At 45.0% G+C, this 19,891-nt stretch overlaps 1 protein-coding gene across 4 annotated transcripts in view; it reads right to left on the bottom strand.

Annotated features, from left to right (window-relative positions):
- Positions 1-2,650: 2,650 nt before the first annotated feature.
- The window catches only part of LOC106038594 (ligand of Numb protein X 2-like), a 31,993-nt gene continuing 14,752 nt past the window's right edge, over positions 2,651-19,891 (bottom strand). For all 4 annotated transcript variants that reach the window (XM_048070546.2, XM_013185217.3, XM_013185219.3 and 1 more), the window contains exons 3-10: positions 18,810-19,036; positions 17,215-17,411; positions 15,600-15,968; positions 12,879-13,061; positions 11,220-11,394; positions 10,849-11,059; positions 6,088-6,246; positions 2,651-4,819 (exon numbers count right to left, since the gene is read on the bottom strand). In XM_048070546.2, coding sequence (XP_047926503.1) covers positions 4,684-4,819; positions 6,088-6,246; positions 10,849-11,059; positions 11,220-11,394; positions 12,879-13,061; positions 15,600-15,968; positions 17,215-17,411; positions 18,810-19,036 — 1,657 coding nt within the window. In that variant the 3' untranslated portion in view covers positions 2,651-4,683. The remainder of the gene's footprint in view (positions 4,820-6,087; positions 6,247-10,848; positions 11,060-11,219; positions 11,395-12,878; positions 13,062-15,599; positions 15,969-17,214; positions 17,412-18,809; positions 19,037-19,891) is intronic.

The following is a 19,891-nucleotide window of genomic DNA, read 5'->3' as shown; positions in this document are numbered from 1 at the left end:
AATTTTGAGGGGTTTTGGTATGTCTAGTACTTACACAGAATGCTGCAGACTACAGAATACTGCTTTTGTGAGTCCACAAGTGTCCCATTTTAAGTATCTTCCACTATTTTGACTTGATATTTCAAACTGTCTTAAATCCTTGCCCTAAAATAACGTGGTTCTGAAACTTTACATATTTTTTTGTATTGTAATCTTGCAAGTCTAAGTATCACATGAAGCTTAAAATTGTAGAGACTTGAGCTGGTACAGCACTATGATAACAGTTTATATGCTATGACGGTGCATTTGGTGAGTCATTAACTGCAAAACCTATGGGGAGAAGAATAAAGTGTGGGTTTTTTTTTTTTTGGTTTGTTTTTAATGTAGTTTTGTTTTTTTAACATGCTTTGAGGTCCTGGGAAATGCACGTGCAGTGGGGAGGTGTGTGCAGTGAACCAGAATTAAAGGGCAGGGCCCGCAAACAGGCTTCAAAGCATTCAGCCCTCCGCAGCCAGGTCAGCATTCTGGTAGAGCACTGTGAGTTAGGAATGCAGTGTCTCCCGTCGGCACTGCAGGAGGTTTGCTGAGAGGTGGGTGAGCTGCAGGAACCCCCAGCTCGTGGCCTCGAGCAGGCGGCGTGAGGGGACACATCCTGTCGTGCCCCTCCTCTGGCCAGGGACGGGGGCTATGTTATGGCCATCCCATAGATCTCAGGAGCTCGGGATGACTTGGCATGGGGTGTGCGGAGGAGAAATCAAAACAAAAGTGGTGAGAAGGATTCAGAATGCTTGGTGCTTGCAGTCTGGAAACACACTGGTGTCTCGCATCACTTGTGTATCAGCACTGGCTCAGGCCACAGTTCCACTTGTGTTTTGGGCTGGTTGAGGCAGTTTCTGCCTCGCCCCCCATTCCGTGCCAGCACAATGTGGTGATACAGAAGCAGGATTTGGCTGAAAGAATAATCGCGCCGGGAACACAAGGCTGTGGTTCAGCAGGGTCCTTTCCTTGGTTCGATTTGCAGCTGCATGAACACTTGTGCTGGCCCAGTGCAGAGGAGTGATGGGAATAAGTGACAGGGAGCACGAGCCAGCCTTGCTGCTGACACCCCAACACTGTGCTGCCAAGCGTGCCCCCACCCTTTTGCACTGCTGGGGCCTGTCAGGAGGGAGAGGGGCCAGGAATCCTTCCCTTGCCTCCATGTATTCTGTAATTATGACATTTGATTTTTTTTTTCCGGAACACGATCTCTGAGATCGCTAGGGCAGCTAGCACCAAAGGAAGTGCCAGGCAGTGACCCCCTGACCAGTCCGAGCTGTTCTTTTGCCTGTCTTGAATCAGGGGAAAATGCTTGTCAATAGAATTCGATGCTAAGGTAAGTGTAGGGTTTGGCCCCCCCAGCCAGCGTTAGCTCTTCTGGTCTTGCGTGTTGAGGTTTGTGTGGTGCCTCTCCAGGGGTGGATAGAGCCACTCTGCATCCAGTCCCCTTCTCTCTTGGTGTGTGTGTGGAGGTGACAGAAGCTACTCATCCCCTAAATAGGCATAATTAATAAGGTCACCACATTCAGCCTGCAGCCCTCTGCACAAGAGAGGGGACAGAGAATCTTGATTGAAGAGTCACTGCTGCAAGTTCCTCCTGTACGTTCGGGAATGGTTTTCCAGAACTGGACACGAGCCTTTCACTGATGTTAGCAGGGCTGTAAATTTAAGGGAAATAGCCTTATTCTGATGAAATAAACAGGGGTGAAATGATTGCCTTTGGGGTATTAGAGATGTATAAAGGTGGAGCTCTGGAAATAATCTTCAGTTAGATCAGGTAACTACTGGAGGCTTCATAATGATGTTTCCCAGGGATACTGAAAAGTGACTCCAATAATTTTCACAAACGAGGCCAGTTCTTGGGCTGGTGACATCAGACTTTGGGAGGGACCAAATATTGAAATGAAAAACAGGCATATGCCATACTGTGTGCAGAATGTCCCATGTGCCAAACATTGCTGAGAAGGTAAACTTTGGTCAGAGAGGGGCACTTGCACGAGTCTTGTCACCCAAGTGTCAGCCAGCTTAATGTGGAGAGAAGATGTAAGGCAGCTCGGGGAATGCCGGTGAGGTGTTCAGCTCCTGGCAGTACACAGTGGGCACAACAGAGAGAGGTCAACCTAATTACTGTTGTGCAGCTCCTCCTTATGGCAATGGCATCTTTCCGCCATTCTGATCAGGGATGTTTTGCACTGCAGCAGTGGAAATCATGACAAAGCTAACCACTGCCCCTGGCCCAGGCACACAGCCCCTCCAGGAGCACCAGCAGCAGCCCCTTAGCTGCAAGCTGGATCAGGGAGTTAAGCTTCATTAAATAAAGCTTTATTTATTCCCTGGGTTAGCTTTTCAGTCCCAGGCAATTCTGAGCCCTGCAGGCAGCAGTGACACAGCTGAGGAAAATGGGTATGGGGGAGTTGGTTTTGTTCTTTTTTGTCGTTTTGTTTTTCTCCAGTCACAGCATATTTCTGGATAGTCGAGCTCCTGTCCTGGGAGAAGCAGAAGACAATTGCACTGCTTCCTGCCTGGCAAGGTCAGTTTCTCGAGGCCTCTCGCTGAGGTGACCTATTCTGGGACATTAGCTGATAAGAAAAAAGGTTAAAAAAAAAAAAAAACACAACACACACACATAATCCACTGTTGGTTTTCAGTAATATTAGAATAATTTATAAAGGCATCAAAACAAATCCAACATTTATTATAAAGTTGATCTTGCAGACAGTACTTAATTACTAGGACATTTCGGTGAAGTTGAAGGCACCTTGAAACGAGATGGAATAATAGTAAAAATCATGCTGCCTCCCGCAGCATCCCCTTCATTTAAACTGTCTGACCACCTTCTGCGGGCTTTTTCCTACTGTACTTTATACAAGTGACATCTGGTACTACTCAGTAGGAATTGCCCTCTTTCTATCTACATATTTACTGTTCCCTACCAGGCACAGATTTTGTACCATGGTAGGAAAGAGACAAAACCTGCTTCATGTTCCTTCGTGTCAGACGCAGGTCGAGTGACTGGTTTTCCACAGGCGCATTTCTGACTTCTGAATTATTTTGCTCTCACCATTCACTAGGAACAACAGGAAAAAAGACCCCAGAGCCCAGCTGGCCATGCACTGTTTCTGCTGTCAAAGTCCATAGCAGTATTTGTCAACCAAACAAAGAGGCCACACTGTGTGCCAGGGAAGCCTTTGTAACAATTGGATCCTAAGCTATTTCTGTATAATAGGCCCTGATAACAGGCCCTGCTATATACTGCCTTGAGCTAACAGCCAGAGGAAGTGAAGTCACTCTAAATGTAAACAGCTAAATCATCTAGCAAGGAACAGTTCTACTCTGCTGTTAATAGCTAATTACGAAGTTGCCAGCCCTACGAAAAGCACTGCTTAAGACAATGATGGGCACGTATCGGCAATCAATTCACTACAAGAAGGAATTACTCATTCTAGGTAGCATTTTATAGGGGGGGAGAAGCTCCTTTGATTCTTACAATCTGAGCTGGCCCCATAAAAGGTACAGCAGAAAGAACATACGAGGAAAGATCTCTCTTAATTCAACCTGATTTGAGAAAGATCTGTCATTTCTACTGCTGATTAACAACCTTCTTAAAAAAATAAAGGGAATTGCTTCATGTAGAGTTTCCAGGTAGGAACTTAGCAACATGGCTTCGTTTCTTGCATTCTAAATTTTAAATATACAGTGCATTTAAACTGAAGCCAAACTGGGCACACTGTCCTGGAGGTAGCTTATTTCATACAGTTGGTACAACGAGGCTGAGGCAGCGTCTTCCCCACTGCCTCAACTCTGCCTCTGACCACTGGGAAACTCTGATTAAAATAAATGGCTTCCTGGGACAGAGGTTTCTCACAAACAGACCTATTTACTTAGTCACCTGCCTTCTGTGAGAAAAGCTGGTCATTTTATCAAGTCTTAAAACCAGGGAAGCCGAGCTGAGATAGGGGATGAAAATTAAATTCCTCATCTCTGATACCTGGTGATAGGACCTTCATACAAGTCAACACAGCTTTACTGTGCTAATTTGGCAGCTCTTCAGCTACCAGCTATGAGAGTTATGATTTTTTTTTGATGGATAAAAACATCCATTAAATTCCAGTAACCTAACACCATTAGGACTGGGGGCTGTAGGAGCCGCTTAATTGGTTTGCATCTTTACAGCTTTATTAGTGGCTTTTAAAAATGTTTAAAATCTATGTCCAATATGGCAGTTAAGGAGAGAGAGACCAGTAGTCAAATTGTATTCTTAAACTAGCCGGGGAAGTAGGACAGTCACATCTGTTTCAACCTGTTCAAAACATTAAATAGAAAGCAGATCACTAAAACTGAAGAAAATGCCTCAAAGTAAAGATGGCCACTTTGTAGAGAAACACTGAAAAAGCGGCTTTCTCTGCAACACCAATACTGAGAGGCTCTAACAAGTCCAGGAAGCTACAACTGTTCTGATTTACCGTAACCTTGAATCTAACGCTCAGAGTTGGTGGTAACCTCAGCACAGTAAAGAAATGTTTTCTCCAGTAATGAAGTAAAAAGTCTCCCATGACAATATAGCAAGAGTTCAGCATTCCCTCCGTGTGTCACGTTGAGTTTAGCATGATGGTCAACAAATATCTGGTACCAAAGATGATCTTTGAAGCTGTTGCATGGTTTGAGCTTTCACACGAGGCTTCCTGGCCAGGATACCACAGTAAGCGTAACTTTATTCTTTTGCTCCTTCAGCATTGGGATTAGTTCCGAGTTGCTCATTCCGATTGCTGGCACTCCATTTACTGCCACTATTTCGTCTCCACATCTAATCAGAAGACAGGAAATATGCTTGTCAAGACTTAATTTATTAACATTACACCCTGGGACCCCAAGATCATCTGTCCTACCTTGTACCAAGATCATAAACTTGTTAACGTGACTTTTTAATTAGATAAAAGGTTAGGGGCAAGAAGAGAATGGATGCAAGCACAGTGAGTGGCTGCTGACAGAGGCTCAATTCTGAGTCAGAGGGCAAGAGAAAAGGAGGACAGTGCTGGTACTTGAGTGACACAGCACTGAAGGAGCACAACTGGCTGGCCTGGCAGCAGAGGGAAAAGTTAAAACAAAGTTGTGCTGATAAACGCATTGATCACCAGGGTCTCTTACAGCTACCTGACCAGCCCTTGCTAAGGTGAAGTGCTGACAAGGCTGAGGCATTGTCACACTCTAGTTCAATACAGGAGAGGCTTCCAAGTCCGCCTGCTTTGCGCAGCTCTGCAGCACACCCAGCTATCTCCCACCGGCTTGTGCAGTTCAGCTGCAAGGATGTGAGGTGCCAAAGCCAGCCCGTTACCTTCAAGTGTCACAGGGAAAGAGCCTTGTTCTCCTAGCACTCGAACAGCACACCCAGTCCTCCACCGAGGCTCTGAGCCAGCTCCGTTCTTCCACTATCCTCAGGGGAGAGAAGCCTGACTCACTACCCTGAAACTCTGACCCCTAAAAGAGCCTCTTTTAAATTGTATTTTATTTACTTATTTAACAGTATGGCATTTGCAGCCTGCTGCATGCTTGCGGAGGACCTGGTTCCTGGAGATAATGCTGCAGTCGAGTTCTCTGGGGGCCTCCAGCTCCGCTACTCACCGCTCCGCTCACTGTGATTACTAACAGGTCAGCAAGGATAGTTTTAATTTTCTCTACACTGGAGGGCTTTTGGTGCTTGCATTGTGATCATCTTCACAGCCCAAAAGATTTTATACTCAGAAGCCTCCAAGATTAAGCTTGAACATCCCCATTCTAGCTTTATTTAATTACTCAGTTAAAACCTTTACAGTCTTTTAAAATATAAGTTAATTCTTTTTAGTTGGTAGTTGCACTTTTATAGAAAAACCCAAACACTCATTAACGCAGGACTTTGTTACAAATCTGGTGACAGAATTAACTGCACAAGTGAATGTCTAAGAACTTGAGGTCATTAACTTTTAGTTCAGGCAGCTGAAAGGGTGAAAGCCCCTCAGGAAAATGGTGCATACTGCCATAAGCATGAGACTGTTTCTGACTCAAACACCAGAGACCCACAGGATGGCCCATACATACTTCAGTCTCCTGTCTCGGAAGGCAGGAGTCCCAGGCACTATGGTTTTGATGAAGAACGGCTGGTTTCCTTTGCTCTCCTCAAAGCCTCCAACAATGCTGAAGCCCCAGCTTTCCAGGTTACCTTTGCTAAGGACAATATCTTGACAGCAGTGAAGGTAGCTGCAGAGATAAGAACAGTCAAAACAAGAGATGGATTGTGTGTGTTTCAAAGAAAATAGGCTTATGTTTTCCCTTGCACAAAGTGCAGCTACGGAACAGCCTCATCTTTATTTTTGTTTTATGGACGTCAGGCAACCCCTCTGCAAAGTGTTTTATAGGGTAATTCTCAAATCTGAAGATGCCAGTCTTTTAGAAGTCTTTTCTCAGTACTGCCAGTGCTAGTTCAGGAGTTAACAGAAAACAGCAATGCTGTCAAAGGGTTTGTGACCTGAAAAATTCATGAATTCACTTTAGAATAACATCAGGAACATCATTTTTCATGAACATGAACAGAATTAGTAGACAAAAGCATATTAACTGTAAACAGCACTGCTAGACTCCATTCAATTGATGGGAATTGAGCTTTTTATTCTGCATGTATGCTACCGGCCTGGTATAACAAAGGCAGCCATATATCACTGATGGAAAGCAAACAACATGAGGTGAGGCGGCCTTTCTTCTACTGCCTACCAATCAGGCTATGAAAGGTCTTTCCTGCAGGACTTGTGTGTACAGTACCAGACTCCCTGGAGAGCAAGTGCAGATCACTGTCTGCTAACCCCGGCCCGACCTCTGTCTTCTCAGTGAGCCTGGAGTAGGCTGCAATGCTGAGACCACCTTGCAGGATGCGTTAAATAAGCGCTAACAGCACTCGTTCCCGAGTTCATTCCTAGCACAAACGCATGCAAAGCCTTCATGAGGCGCCTGAAAAGGTGTGTCAGGAGCACAGGCAAACGGCTCTGGTGCTCTGGCTCGCATTCAGGTTAAGTTCTGGCACCAACGTGCTGCCACACTGTGTGAAACTGCTGTGGATCACCCCGCTGAGGTATTCCAGCAGCTAAACTTTTCCTAATAAACGTTTTTGCCTCAAGGGTTTTGTTTGAGCAGTTTGCAGGTTAGTTTCAGATTTCAAAAGCCTTCTCACAGTTAACTTCTCACTGAGAGAAAGATCCAATTATCTACTTTCAAACTGTAATTTATTTTTGTACAAGTTCTTCATACACAAACACGGGAAGACCCAGCTGCAACGTACTGGTACCTCCAGTTTTCTTCTACTGGTATGGTACAACTATAGTATTGTACAGCTATGACAAATGCACATGGCATCTAGTGCAAATAAATAGCCCAGAGAATAAAAGTGCTACTTCAGCATAAAACGTAAATGAACATTGGATACATTCACCAAGAGCTGAACAAGGCTTTGCTCAAAATCCACTTTCCATATGAAAAAGGGCTTCTAAGAAGAGAAATATTAACGCACCATAGCGGAAAATGACTGTGGGAAAAATATTTTAGACTTCACAGAAAGTAAAGGTGCAGATTTTATCCTGGCAAGCTCCCTGCTGGATCTGCATCCCTTTCAGAGCTTATGGAATGCGCTGCTCCAGCGGGGCCGCAGCAGGGAGCACCTGAAGGTCATTACAGGGAGAGCTGAGGCTTTGGGGAGACTGGCTTCAGATAAACCTCAAGGGAGAGGACGAGGAGAATACTGCTTTTCCACCCCCTTGGGAATTAATAGCCGTGCCCAGTGGTTGTGGCTGTTTCAAGAGCCAAAGCTTTTACCGAGAGCGGATAACTCAACCTTCAGGATTCAGTGTGCAGTAAATTATACCACCACCCCCCAAACAGTGCTTTGAGATGGTATTTTATCCAGTGAGTATTTGGTGTTTAACGTAACACTATGAAGAAATCGAGTAAAGTTCCTACGCTGTCTTCTGTGACACATACAGTGCTCATGATAAACATTCCACAGCAATAATTAGTAGTGTGTAATTAACTTGAAACACCACCACCAATTACAAACAAAGCAAAGAATGGAGAAAGAGTAAAAGTTTACAGGGACAGTAGGGTTGCCCACAGTTGTAATACAAGAGAAAAAAAGCCAGAAACACACCAGCCACCTGGTTCAGTAGAGCCAGTACTTGTTGCCTGGGGCTAGAGGGAGAATTACGACACTGCCCTCTTACAGTGGGGGATGTTTTTATCTTCTTCGGGTGTGTGGCCATGGGCAGAGATGGAAGCTTACACACCAAATGCTCTGGTATCGAAGTGTTTTTCCTTTAGGAGCAGCGTGACCAAGATGCTTGTGTATTCCCTCTGTTACCCAGGGTCCCAAGAAGGGTGCAGGACCAGGGCTGTAATCTCTCCTAAACCCCTTTGGCACTGATAGTCTGTCATGTACGCCAGGTTCTGCAGAACGGGCTACAGGAGCTCTGCAGCTCAGTGACAGCACATCCCCTGGTGAGCTGGCATCACGGACAGCATTTGATGCAAACAAAAACAAACCACCCAGATCCAAGAATCAAGTCTAGAATTCAGCACTGTAGGTTCAAGCGTTGCAACAACCAAATGCATTTCTCTAGCCTTGAGCGCCAACTTTGACTCCAGCCTTTCAGCGTAAGAGTTTCCTCTAAGAAGGATGAAAGGATTTTTCTGCTGGATCAGAGTAGCAGCTGCAAAAAAAATGCTGAACGAAAAACAAAATCCCACATGCCATCAGCAACAAGCTTTAAGCTTTCACACTGTATTGCAAAATGTTTTAGCGCACTGAGGCCATGTCTACTTTAGCAGGGCAGCCCAACATGGACAGATTTGAGTGAAACAACTGGTGCATTTCAAGGTCCATTTCTGTAACACTTGAGGGGATTTTCTGTAATCTAGTGTTAATGTGGTACATGAGGTAAAGGGTCTGTTAGCGCCAGAGTGCCAGGCACCAACAGAGCAATAGGAATTCCTCTGAAGCTCTTCTGGAAAGAGGAACCCAGTTTGAGTGGGTTGAGACCTGGGCCAACCTAAAATGCTAGCGCAGGGGCACCCCGAACGTTCCCAGCTGGCAAACAAGGGTGCCACTTCAATTCCAGGATTCTCAAGTAACAATTAAAAAAAAAAACAACTGATTGTGCCAGTCACATGATGTCAAATGGTATCAATAACTTGCTTAGATGAAAAAAACAGTTCATTTGTAGGGGCTTTTATAAGTCATTCTATAGAGGACCAACTAGTTGCTACCAGGTCTTCTTATAAGAAATGGGAAAATGAGTGAGGAAGCACAAGAAAAAATTATAGCCACTTCTATTACTGGAAACAAGAAGGAAAATTTTGTCAGATCCTAAAGGTCAGAACAAGAAGGGAAGACTGAAGAGCAGAAACGGCATCTGAAATCATTGCTCCTTGCTTCAGTAGTGAGACACAGTGACAGCAAACAGAAAGTCAACGTTGATACCAGCAGCAAAAAGATCTCGGGCAAGGTATTTCATGGCAGGTAACATCAGCCTCGAGACGAAGGCAGGTTATCAACAAGCAAAGAGTGGACTCCAGTCCCTGCAGCAGAAAGTGTGGTGAAGCTGTGAGCCAGCAGACATCCAAATAAATCAGAGAAGAAATAAGGGAGAAAGCGCAGCCAGTTTTTGCCTCTCCGTACTTCACTGCACAAGCACCCGTGAGGAACAAACATCCGCCAGCATCTGAGGACTTGTACTCAGGTTTGGGCTACGCAGGCACAGCTCGAACTAGTTCCTGCTAGGCCTGCACAGAGCAGATCCCTGGGACAGCGGAGGAAGCTGCGAGGATGGTGCTGAGTACGAGCCAAGCTACAAGTGCTTGACACAAAAAGCTGCCTTCCTTGGGCTGTTTTGTTTAGCATTTACAGGCTGCTAAGTAACACAAGGGTAATGTAACTAGAGGCTTTGTTAGTCTTTCTTCTTCCAGGTGCCTTAAGAAACGAGGTTGTAAATAAACTGAGCTTCCCACAAAAGGGTTTGGCTTTGCTGTTCTAGGTTCATCTCCTGCATGATCCTTCTCCAGTCAGCTGACATGACAACAGATCTTATCTTTTGTGGATGAATATACTTTCATGAAACTGCAAAAGCGAGCAAATTAGAGGTTCACCTCTCCAGAAAGGAGATAGAAATCCAAGCTTCTAATGCCCCAATCCTGTCACATGGAATATACCATGTTGCTGCTAAAATCTGTGCTACGTCCACGGTCCAAAGCTTTGTGCAGGAGAACTCAGCCATTCAGAATTGTTTATGCTTCACGCTAAAGATCACACGATTACAACAGCCAAAAAGAATTAGACTGAAAGAATGTCCCTAAATGAGATGACCAGATTAGAGGCTATAAAGCAGCACAGATATCTGCTGGCCTCTGTAATGCAATCCAGAAAGAGCCACAGTGATTTCAGTTAATGGTATTTTAGCAGGGATTGTTTCTAGGATGACTGTTTCAATCAGTGCCTTAAATGCCAAAATGTGTACGTTTCATTTTTTGTGTCAGTTCTCTTAGGGGAAGAGGGGGAAAAAAAAGTATTCAGGAACCTCTGAAAACTGTACTGTGCAAGAGAAGTGGGAGAACAACGGGTCACACTGTAAAAAACAGTTGAACTTCCTTGTGCATTCATTATTCTGTGATCTCACTGACGAATGAGGCTTTCCTCTGCCTCAGAGCGAACAAGAATACTGGTAATGCTTCCAAGTCAACCCACAAAGCAATTAATTTCTAGTGTTTGAGTTCAAAGTCAGCCCTGTGATTGAACAGATCTTTACAGTCACCAAACAAACGTACCTAGGCAATCCAAGCCACGTGATCCAGAGGGGAGACCAGCTGAATCCTCGTTCCTTGGTGTCCAGAGAGGGATCTGTTGAGTCTGATGCAAGGATTTCCAAGGCTTTCAGTACAACCGAGTGGGAAGCTGCATTAGATTTCAATGCTGAGACAGCTTCGTAGTAGTTAAGATGAGTCAAATCAATGCCATTTATGCTCAGAAGTATATCTCCTGTTGGTTAAATAAGAGGATTATTGAAAACCTTTTGCTACAAAGCCCATTTCTGCCTCAAGGTCTCATGTATAACCCTGCTTCCACCTTTACTTTAGGATGCAAGTCCAACTTTCACTTAAAAACAGGTCCTGAAGTATAAAGATCTGAGTCTCCTTACCTCGCTTGATTTTGCCGTCCCTGAAGAGGCACCCAATGGGCTGCACGCTCGTTACATATATAGGGAGCTTGTTTTTGTTATCCCTTCCACCTCCGATTGTTATTCCTAAAGACTCCTTTGGTTCCTTTTTTATTGCAACTGTCTTCTCATGAGTTACATATCCCTGAGGTAAATCCTACGAAGGAATGACAGTACAATATACAGATTCATTAATGCAATTAACATGAGAGGCCCAGATCCAGAACAAAATAACAGAACATCCTGCCTCTTTAATGCAGAGCATTTCAGCAATGTTGCCAGATGGCAAAGTCAGCTTCTCTTGTACTTGCTCTGGGTGGAAACACTACCCTGTATCTCCAAAGTGCTACCACCAGGACTGAGGCACCGCTGTCCGGGAAACGAAGCTGCTCCCAGCAGTCCCACATCCGTTTGCTGTAAGGAGACGCTCGCTGAGGGGTGGCCTCTCAAGGCCATGCCTATCAAGCAATCAGCCCCTCTCTGGCTACTAATAGATTGGGATCAGTAACTTGTATTATCCACTCTGAGTCACTTTGTTTCTCGTGCATAACTTAAAAGGTTCACGTAAACTCAAGTTTACAGTGTTTACATTAGAATAAGCACGTACCCTGATTTCTGCTCATCAAGCCAGCATGACACAGATGGATAAAACAGACAAGGAGGAGATATTTTCCAGATAAAGTATACAAAACAAAAATCAAAACTTGAAGATGGCCAGCATCCTTAGAGAGAACATCTAGTGATTATAATGGTATTAATTAAAGTTTAAATGTCAGGATTTATTGTTTCCCTGTTAGTTTGCACATAGTTGCAGATGCAAATTGGAGGTAAAATTAGTTTTTTCAGGACAAACAAATCAAGGTTTTTCAGGACAAACGTTTTTGGAAGACACTAGCATCTTCGTTTTTCAGGTTATAGTGAGAGCACACACTCTAGCTGGTGCTATAGATACAATATGTAAATGGCAGATCACCCTTTACACCAAGACACCACACTCCAGCCATTTGTGGCAGCTACTCACTAACCTCCAACAGAGGCGTTTAAACACGTAAGTCTAGGCAGTTTCAGAACGTTTTCTCACTGAAGTGGTAGCTCTAAACATGGGGCAAACCTCCACTGGCACAACAGACTGGCAACTCTCCCCCTGCGGGATATTCTTATAACATGTAAATGGATGGCAGACGCAACACTGAAGTCACAGGAGCGCTACAGTGTAATTTGTGTATTTTCCACTTCTGTTCCATAGAGCTGTCTAGCTCCTAACCAGAAGCATAACTTGGTATCATTGTGCAGTACTCTGAATGTATCGTGTTTTATGAATTTCAAGAAGTCCAGTGCTGGCACTGTTAAGTGTCTCACGGATGGTAAATTTCCCGTGGCCCTTTCCAACAAGGAGGGATTAAACACTGTTTCTGCATCAACATTACAGACTTCAGAGGAAATTTTGACATGTTTTTCTTGGTAGATGACAAATACTCAGTTCTCCAGTACTAATAGCCACAAACCTGCTGCTTTTCAACAGTCCAAGAAGAAAAGGAGCTACTGGTCGGCCTTACATGACAAATAACTGTCACAAAGCTAAAACAATAGATCTACAGTCCAAGAGTAACCGGTGCTTTTGCTGTTATTTACAAAGCTTACTTTCTGGTAGGTAGACTTTCGCCTGTAGTGATTCTGGTCTAGTCTTCTCCGATGGTGCACTGGGCTTCCTCCATTGCTGCTGCTGCTGCTGCTGTTGTTCGACGTGCTGCCATCTTCCCCTGGGTCCAGCAGCTGCACACCTGGCTGCCTCAGGACTACGAAGTTCACTCTTGATTCACTGGTCTGCCAGGAGAAGCAAAGACAGGGTGTGAAACCATGAGACGGCAAGGTCCCCTCATGGTTTGTTGAGCACCTTAGTTTTGTGCCTGTTGGTTTTGAAAGCTGTCCACTTTGTGAAAAAGTAAATACCACAGTCCACATGTATCCATAAAAGGAGCTACTTAAAAAAGCAATGCTGGTGATTAAGTTTAACTAAGAAATGCAGATGAAGGCAAAACTCAAAGAAGTTCAAAATTAATCAGAAACTAGCGGAGAGCACCTGTCATTTTCTTGGGAAAAGAGAAGGATAGGCATCGTTTTCTACAGAGGGTCTGAAACAGATCTATGCAATGTGATGCATAGAAAACTGGGAAGAGCTGCAGAATTCCAAGGATGTAAAGAATAAAGGAATTAGAAAATGTTAGGAGGAAAAGGAGTATAGTCAGGCTTCGTTCCTGCCTCTGTTCCCCACGAATGCCAAACAAAAGGAGGCAGAAAGGGATGATCACTTACTTCTTCCACATCGGTACAAGTAACCAGAACGGCGCATTGCAATGCAAAATGAACAGAGCTACAACACTGACTGATCCACACAATGGATGACCATGATAAAAGTCCTGGATGCTTTTTCTTTTACTGTAAAGAAACTTGTTAAAGCTCCTCCCCTCCCAGCTTATGCGCCATGTCTATTGTTCAACATCTCCCACCCATTTTTCCCCAGAGTACCTGAAGACATTACCTTTTGTCTAAGACTGCTGCTAATTAAACACTAAAACAGCTGTACGTCTGGCCTTGGCAGAACTACAGGGAAAGCATTCACTATTGTTACTGCTCCTCTGTCTGAAGGAACGAACTAAATTAATCTGACAAAACCTTATTGTGAAGGACTCCATTGGGGTAAGGCGTATGTGCTCGCTTGGGGCATTTCCTGCAGCAGATGAGTGAAGTGGAGTTGCTGCTCCTACTTTTCCACATGGGATCCTGCTCCCCTGGTGCCACAGCACCACGCAACAGTGAATTCCCTGGCCTGGGAAGAGGCACTGCATCAGCTGCTCTGGTTTTGTTGTTGTTTTGGATGGTTGGGGTGTTTGTAGAGTAAAGGAGAGGGTTTTTTGTTTTTTTGAAATGGAGTTTTAGAGTCTCTCTAAAATCATTTCAGGATGCAATTTCTTCCAGACAAGTTGGCACACATCTATGTCTCCATGAAAGATATTGTAAATATTGCATCCTCAGCTGGGGATGTGCTCTCCCCTTCACCCCAGAGTACCAGACTATGTACAGTGCATATTATAAATATATATATTATAGCTGCAAATAGTACTTTACAATACAGGTGGAAGGACTCTTTTCTCCAAATGGTTTGCAATCAAAATTAAAAAGAAGTTTAACCCATACTTTTAATTAGCTCTCAGAAGAACAGATAATGTTTGGAAGACTCGCACTTTTACAGAATGTCACTCCAAAAGGAATTAAACCCCCCAAGCCCACTGAAGCCAGCTGTGAGACTTCGGTTACTAATTTCAGTGGGATCAGGAGAGGGTCCCTCACGCAGGAGTTATGCTTGCACACTACTAGAGAAATACAGTAGCACTTAGGATGAGAGCAAAATTTTAATGGGCCATCACATGGAATCATATATATAATATAAAAAAGGATCTCAGAACTGGAACCCTGCTGTTTCTCTTCTATTCTCCCGCTCCACTGTGCTCTCCTTTGCTGACTACCACGAAGAGAACTGGCTCTCCCTTACTCAGCTGACCTCAGATCCTTTCCGGGACATAAACAGTGTGTGATCAGATGTATTGTGTCAGGATCTCCAGATAAAAACAAACGAGGTCACCGCCTAGGAAGATAAAGAATTTAAAAACTGACCTACTTGACATCGGCTGCACACGTAGCAGTCCCTATTCCTGAACCAAAATTCCTTGCCAACTCTGTTCACCAAAACGTTTGGCATGCTGCAATAACAACAAATTCCTATTGTGCAGGAAAAGACCACCTCTCCGCCACCATTTTAAGTACTGTAGGAGGCTTTTAGTCTGTGATGCCCCATGTTGTTTTCTAGACTCCCTTCCCAAATACTGGTAAAATGGGGAATCCTACAGAGAATTTCAGATCAATCAAAATGGTTCTGTCCTGTGCGGGCAGCCTGTCACATCCCCCAGCAGACATCTTCAGTTTGATTGCTAGAAGGATAAGAGGCTATCCTGATCTTTTCTGGTCCCTACAGATGATGTACACGGCCATTCTGCAAGAAGGGCTCCACGCCGCCACACCACAGGGGTGATCCGATTGCCTCAGCTGAACTGAAGTGCCACAAGCAGCCGCCTTACTTCAGACTCAGAGATGACTCACAGCGTGTTCCTACTCTTCATGTTTATCCCATTTGGAAGCAATGCTTCCCACACATCTGCAGGGAAGCCGCTTTCCCAGAGGGATCTCAGGGAAGGCAGGTCGCTCCCGCATGTTCTGTTAGCCCTTGGGTCAGAGAAGGAGCCTTGCCATCAATGCAGGCAGCTGCAGTGTCATTAGCTACACAATTTCACCCGCGTTATCAATTACCTGGATTATCTGTGCTGCAGTCTCCGGCGTTCCTTGCCTCAAATCCTGGCCATTTATAGACAGGACTCTGTCATTCCGACTCAGCTTTCCATTTTTGGCTGCCAAACCTCCCTCTAACAAATCTAGAATAAAAATCCCTGCCTCATCTGTCTTCCTGATCAGTTTGATTCCCAAGGGTTCGGACCGGTCTCTCTTTATCAAGGTGACGTGGATCACCTCCCGGTTGGTAGCAGAAGTGGAATCCTGCTGTGCAGTCTTACTGGAAAAACCCTTCTCCTGCAGGACCATGAGGTGGAGAACAGGACCTGGGTGGCGCAGGAAGGAGACAGCCTGGCAGTGAGTCACACTGCTGATGTTGACACCATTCACCTAGAAAGACAAACAAACCAGAGTCCCTCATCAGAACCTCCATAATTTAGGCACTCTCTGCAGCACAGAACATCACAGAGCTGGAGGCAGGATGTACAACTCCCTGTGCAGTGCCGTGACTGAAGCAGCTGCTGCAAACACACATTGGAGAGCAGAGCTTTCTAAAAAAGAATGCAGAAGAAAGCAGATGAAATAAGGCCATCGGTGATGGCGAACAGCTGAGTAGTGGCGAGACAGGACAACACAGCTAACAAATCTGAAACTGCAAAATATTAAGTGATGACATCTGTGCCATGGCACCACAGAACTGCTTTCCACTAACTTCCCAGCATTCAGTGCGCACTTGGAGGAGAAGAGCCAAATGGGAGACTGCCCATCCTCACTTGAAGAATGGTCCACCATCTGCACAACAGCTGGAATCATCACCCTAACCACGCTTTTACCAAGGTAACCCTGAGAAGCTAATATTCACTTTGTTGTCACATGAGACTCTGTAGTGTGCTTTTAGGATATCGGTCGGGCTACCAAGTGTGGGGAGCTGCCCTTTTTACAGCCCAGTCAGGATGGAGACGTGTGCAGTTAGACAACATGCACGCTACACTGCTGGGCTGAGAGAGAAACCAGCTGGGAGATCGCATTGGCCACTCACGCGTGAGGCTGCCAGTCATTACTGATGTCTGCAGTCCAGCAGGGTAATTAGGTCTTTATGGCTCGTCAAATGATTGGGCAGCCGTAGCCGGGAGGTGCTAACAGTTTTCACTGCTTGTAGACAAGCTGCTGCAGCCTCAGTTAGCATGCTACAACGCAGCACAACGCAGTCTGGTTAATCGCAGTGGGGCAGCTTGGTACAGGGCTAGTGCTCCTTATTATCCACCTTATATACGTGATGCTGACTTCAAGTTATTAAGGAAGGGCAGCTTAAGCAACATAGCAGAGCAAGTAACTAAGACTTCCTAGCTAGAGCACAGTCCACTGGAGAGAAACGGTGCTACTGGGTGAAATTTATCAGGTAAAGATCTTTTTCCTTGATCCAAAATGGTCTGAATTCCAAAACCTCAAGGGAATAGAAGGAACCTCAAATCTACTTCTCAGCCCCAGGAGAAACACAATGCTACCAATAAGCATGTCTGATCAGTGCTTTAAAAACCTCATCTGTAGAGATTTCCCAATTTTTCTAGGCAACTTTGCCTGCTGACCCCTTATCTCAAGTCAAGAGAAGCAATGGGACAATCAGGGGTTTGCGTACCTCCAGAATGTGGTCCCCAGGCGCTATTCTTCCATCTGCAGCAATGACAGAATCCCGCAAGACTTCCTGAACAACGATGTTTCCTAGCGGGGTGTCCTTACCCCCAACTATCCTCATGCCCAGCTCTTCCTCTGGGTCTTCTCGGTGAATTTCAATTGTGCTCGTTTCAGCCACAAGACTCGCTCTCTGAGGAAGGTCTGGTTGGGGAAATTGAAGAGAAAAAACAACACATGAACAGAATCTTCCCCCACATACCACAAGATCTGTAATACTGGGAGGTTGTGTTCAAAAGTAGCATCTGGATGGAAAGGAGGAGAAAGCAGCTATCAGGAGAGGAACGGCTAGGTCAGAGTGAGTGCTAAAAAGCTCCTATTTTTCTGTTTTCTCCAGAGTGTTTCTCCTCTTCTAGCTTATGGCAAATTTAGACTGACTGCTATTTCTTACATTTTATTAAAGGGCATTCAGAGCGTTTCATTTAGCATTCAGACATTTATTTTTCCTGCTGTGACAGCTGGACTACACACAACTAATCCCCAATTCCACCACACCCATTGGGAAGGGGGACTGCCGAGCTGTAATTACCAGCCTGCCATCGCAGTGACTCTACCAGAGGCAGCTCACTGCCATTTCCCTCCTCTAATTTCCTTTCCTCCTTTTTTCCCATCCTCCCATACACCAGGAGTCATGTTTACCTATTTCACAGCCTCCTGCAGCCTAAGCAATGCTTCTCAGACACTTTGAAGATGAAAGTTGTTAGCAAGTCATTTTAAATTTACCAGCGCCACAGCATTTAGGCAGGCCCAACGCTAAAGGAGCCAAGTACACTGTGAGGGTGAACTGCTGCTGTCACACAGGAGGTGCAAAACCTGCCCCAGTGTACTTGGGGAAAGAGCCGACGGACAACTAAACTGACCTCTGCGTTAGTACAGCAGCAGACAAGTTCCCAGCTCCAGCCTCTGCACGCTTGGAAACGGCAAACTTGGAGACGAGGCACCCAGACTTCACGCTCCTGCCTTCTAATAGGGACTGAGAAAAAGGAGCCAATACTGAAATGGAGGTGGTTCCCTTTATCTGCAGGGCTTTTCATAGCCAACTGCTAATCCAAAACCAGGCTAGGCTATAAAAACATCTTTGCTTCATACTGTTAGAGAGGTACTGAACACTCCAGGATATCAACTGTATATTTAACTTTCTTAACAAGATTAAGAAGCTGGAGCATTTCCTAATTACTAATTATTTGGCTTCTACAAATGCTTTAAGTGCTGCATGTTCCCACTGAGCAGGACTGCATTTGTTTTGCAAAGAATCCTGGAAATAAAATATTGCAGTCTGAGATGCTCTGAATTGTTTCGCACTGATGGGTTTTGTGCTTGTGAGCAGAGCTTTCCACACCTGACGCACACAAATGCATCTCCCTTCTCCTCAAGGACATGCGGGGGAAAGAGATTATTCCTACAGCTACTAGCGGCTGAACAGTAGTGAGGATAGCTAAGGATGTTGGGGACATCTTAGAAATTGAAGTGTCCGAAATAGCTACCTCATTTTTATATTATAGAAGGTAATTACATAATTACACTTCTTTATCAAACTCTCACCTTCTTCAGTCTCCTCAAAAGCTGGATTAACCAGTCCAGGCTCTGCAGTCCCTAGTGATACCACAGCAGCTGCAGAGCTTTCTGCTACCAGTGATGATCCTGCGCTTGGTACCTCTGAATCCTTGGGCGTGTTCGTCTCCACCTTGACAGGGGGATCCTCCTTCCCTCTGGAAATGGGATTCTTTTTCCGTTGCAGTTCAGATTTGTATTTCTTGAAGCCAGGACACCTGAAGAGAGATTGTCAGTGACTCTGAGTGGCTCATCTCTGCCTGCATGGCTAACCCAGCACACGCAGGCTCTGACCGACAAAGACGTGCAAAGAATTCACGATCTCATCACCTGCAGAGCTCGTATCGCAGATGCTAAAAGTTGTTCTTGTTTTACTTCCAGCTTCTACTTGTATAGAGGAGTGGGCTTCTTATTCCCTTACTTTCAAAATTATTAAGCACATTATTTTAAGAAGGAGAATGCAATGGGAACTGGACTTTCCCTTGCTAAATATTTACCTGGCAAACTCTCAGTGAAGACAACAATACCTCTTTTAAAACATAAGCAAATACTTCACTCTGCACTTCTAGAGATGACGATGAACTGTATCTTTATGCAAAGGAAGTGTCTCGAGTTTCAAGCTCAGCCCTGAATTAGGCTTTGTTTTTAATGAGTTGGTAACATGGGAGAGCAGTAAGCAAGGCTTGCTTGCTTCTTTTTCTCTGAATGAGACCTGGCTGTCAGACAGCTCTGCACCTCCAGCCCCTGCAGGTGACAGCTCCGCTTGAACGATTCAGAGCAGTTCGTGCTCCCACCGACCACTCCCCAGACAGAGGCTCAAGGAGCAATTCTGCATTCAAGAAAACGTTTGCATCTCTGCAGCTCTGTTTGCATCCGCAGCACAGCTAGCCTGTCTCAGCAAAAACGAGTGAGGAAAAACAAGCTCTTTTATCAAGGGTACTTATAAAAAGGTAGCAGGTGAGGAGGGTGATGAATTCAAAAGCATCACTTTCAGAGACGTGAATAGTACTGGGTGTTTACCAGAGTCACTTTCCAAATTAAACTCGACTATTTACATTCTGGCTAAACAAGTC

Source organism: Anser cygnoides, chromosome 13, assembly GCF_040182565.1.
Source record: "Anser cygnoides isolate HZ-2024a breed goose chromosome 13, Taihu_goose_T2T_genome, whole genome shotgun sequence".
Lineage (NCBI taxonomy): Eukaryota > Metazoa > Chordata > Aves > Anseriformes > Anatidae > Anser > Anser cygnoides.
This window is presented reverse-complemented; position numbering and strand designations above follow the sequence as displayed.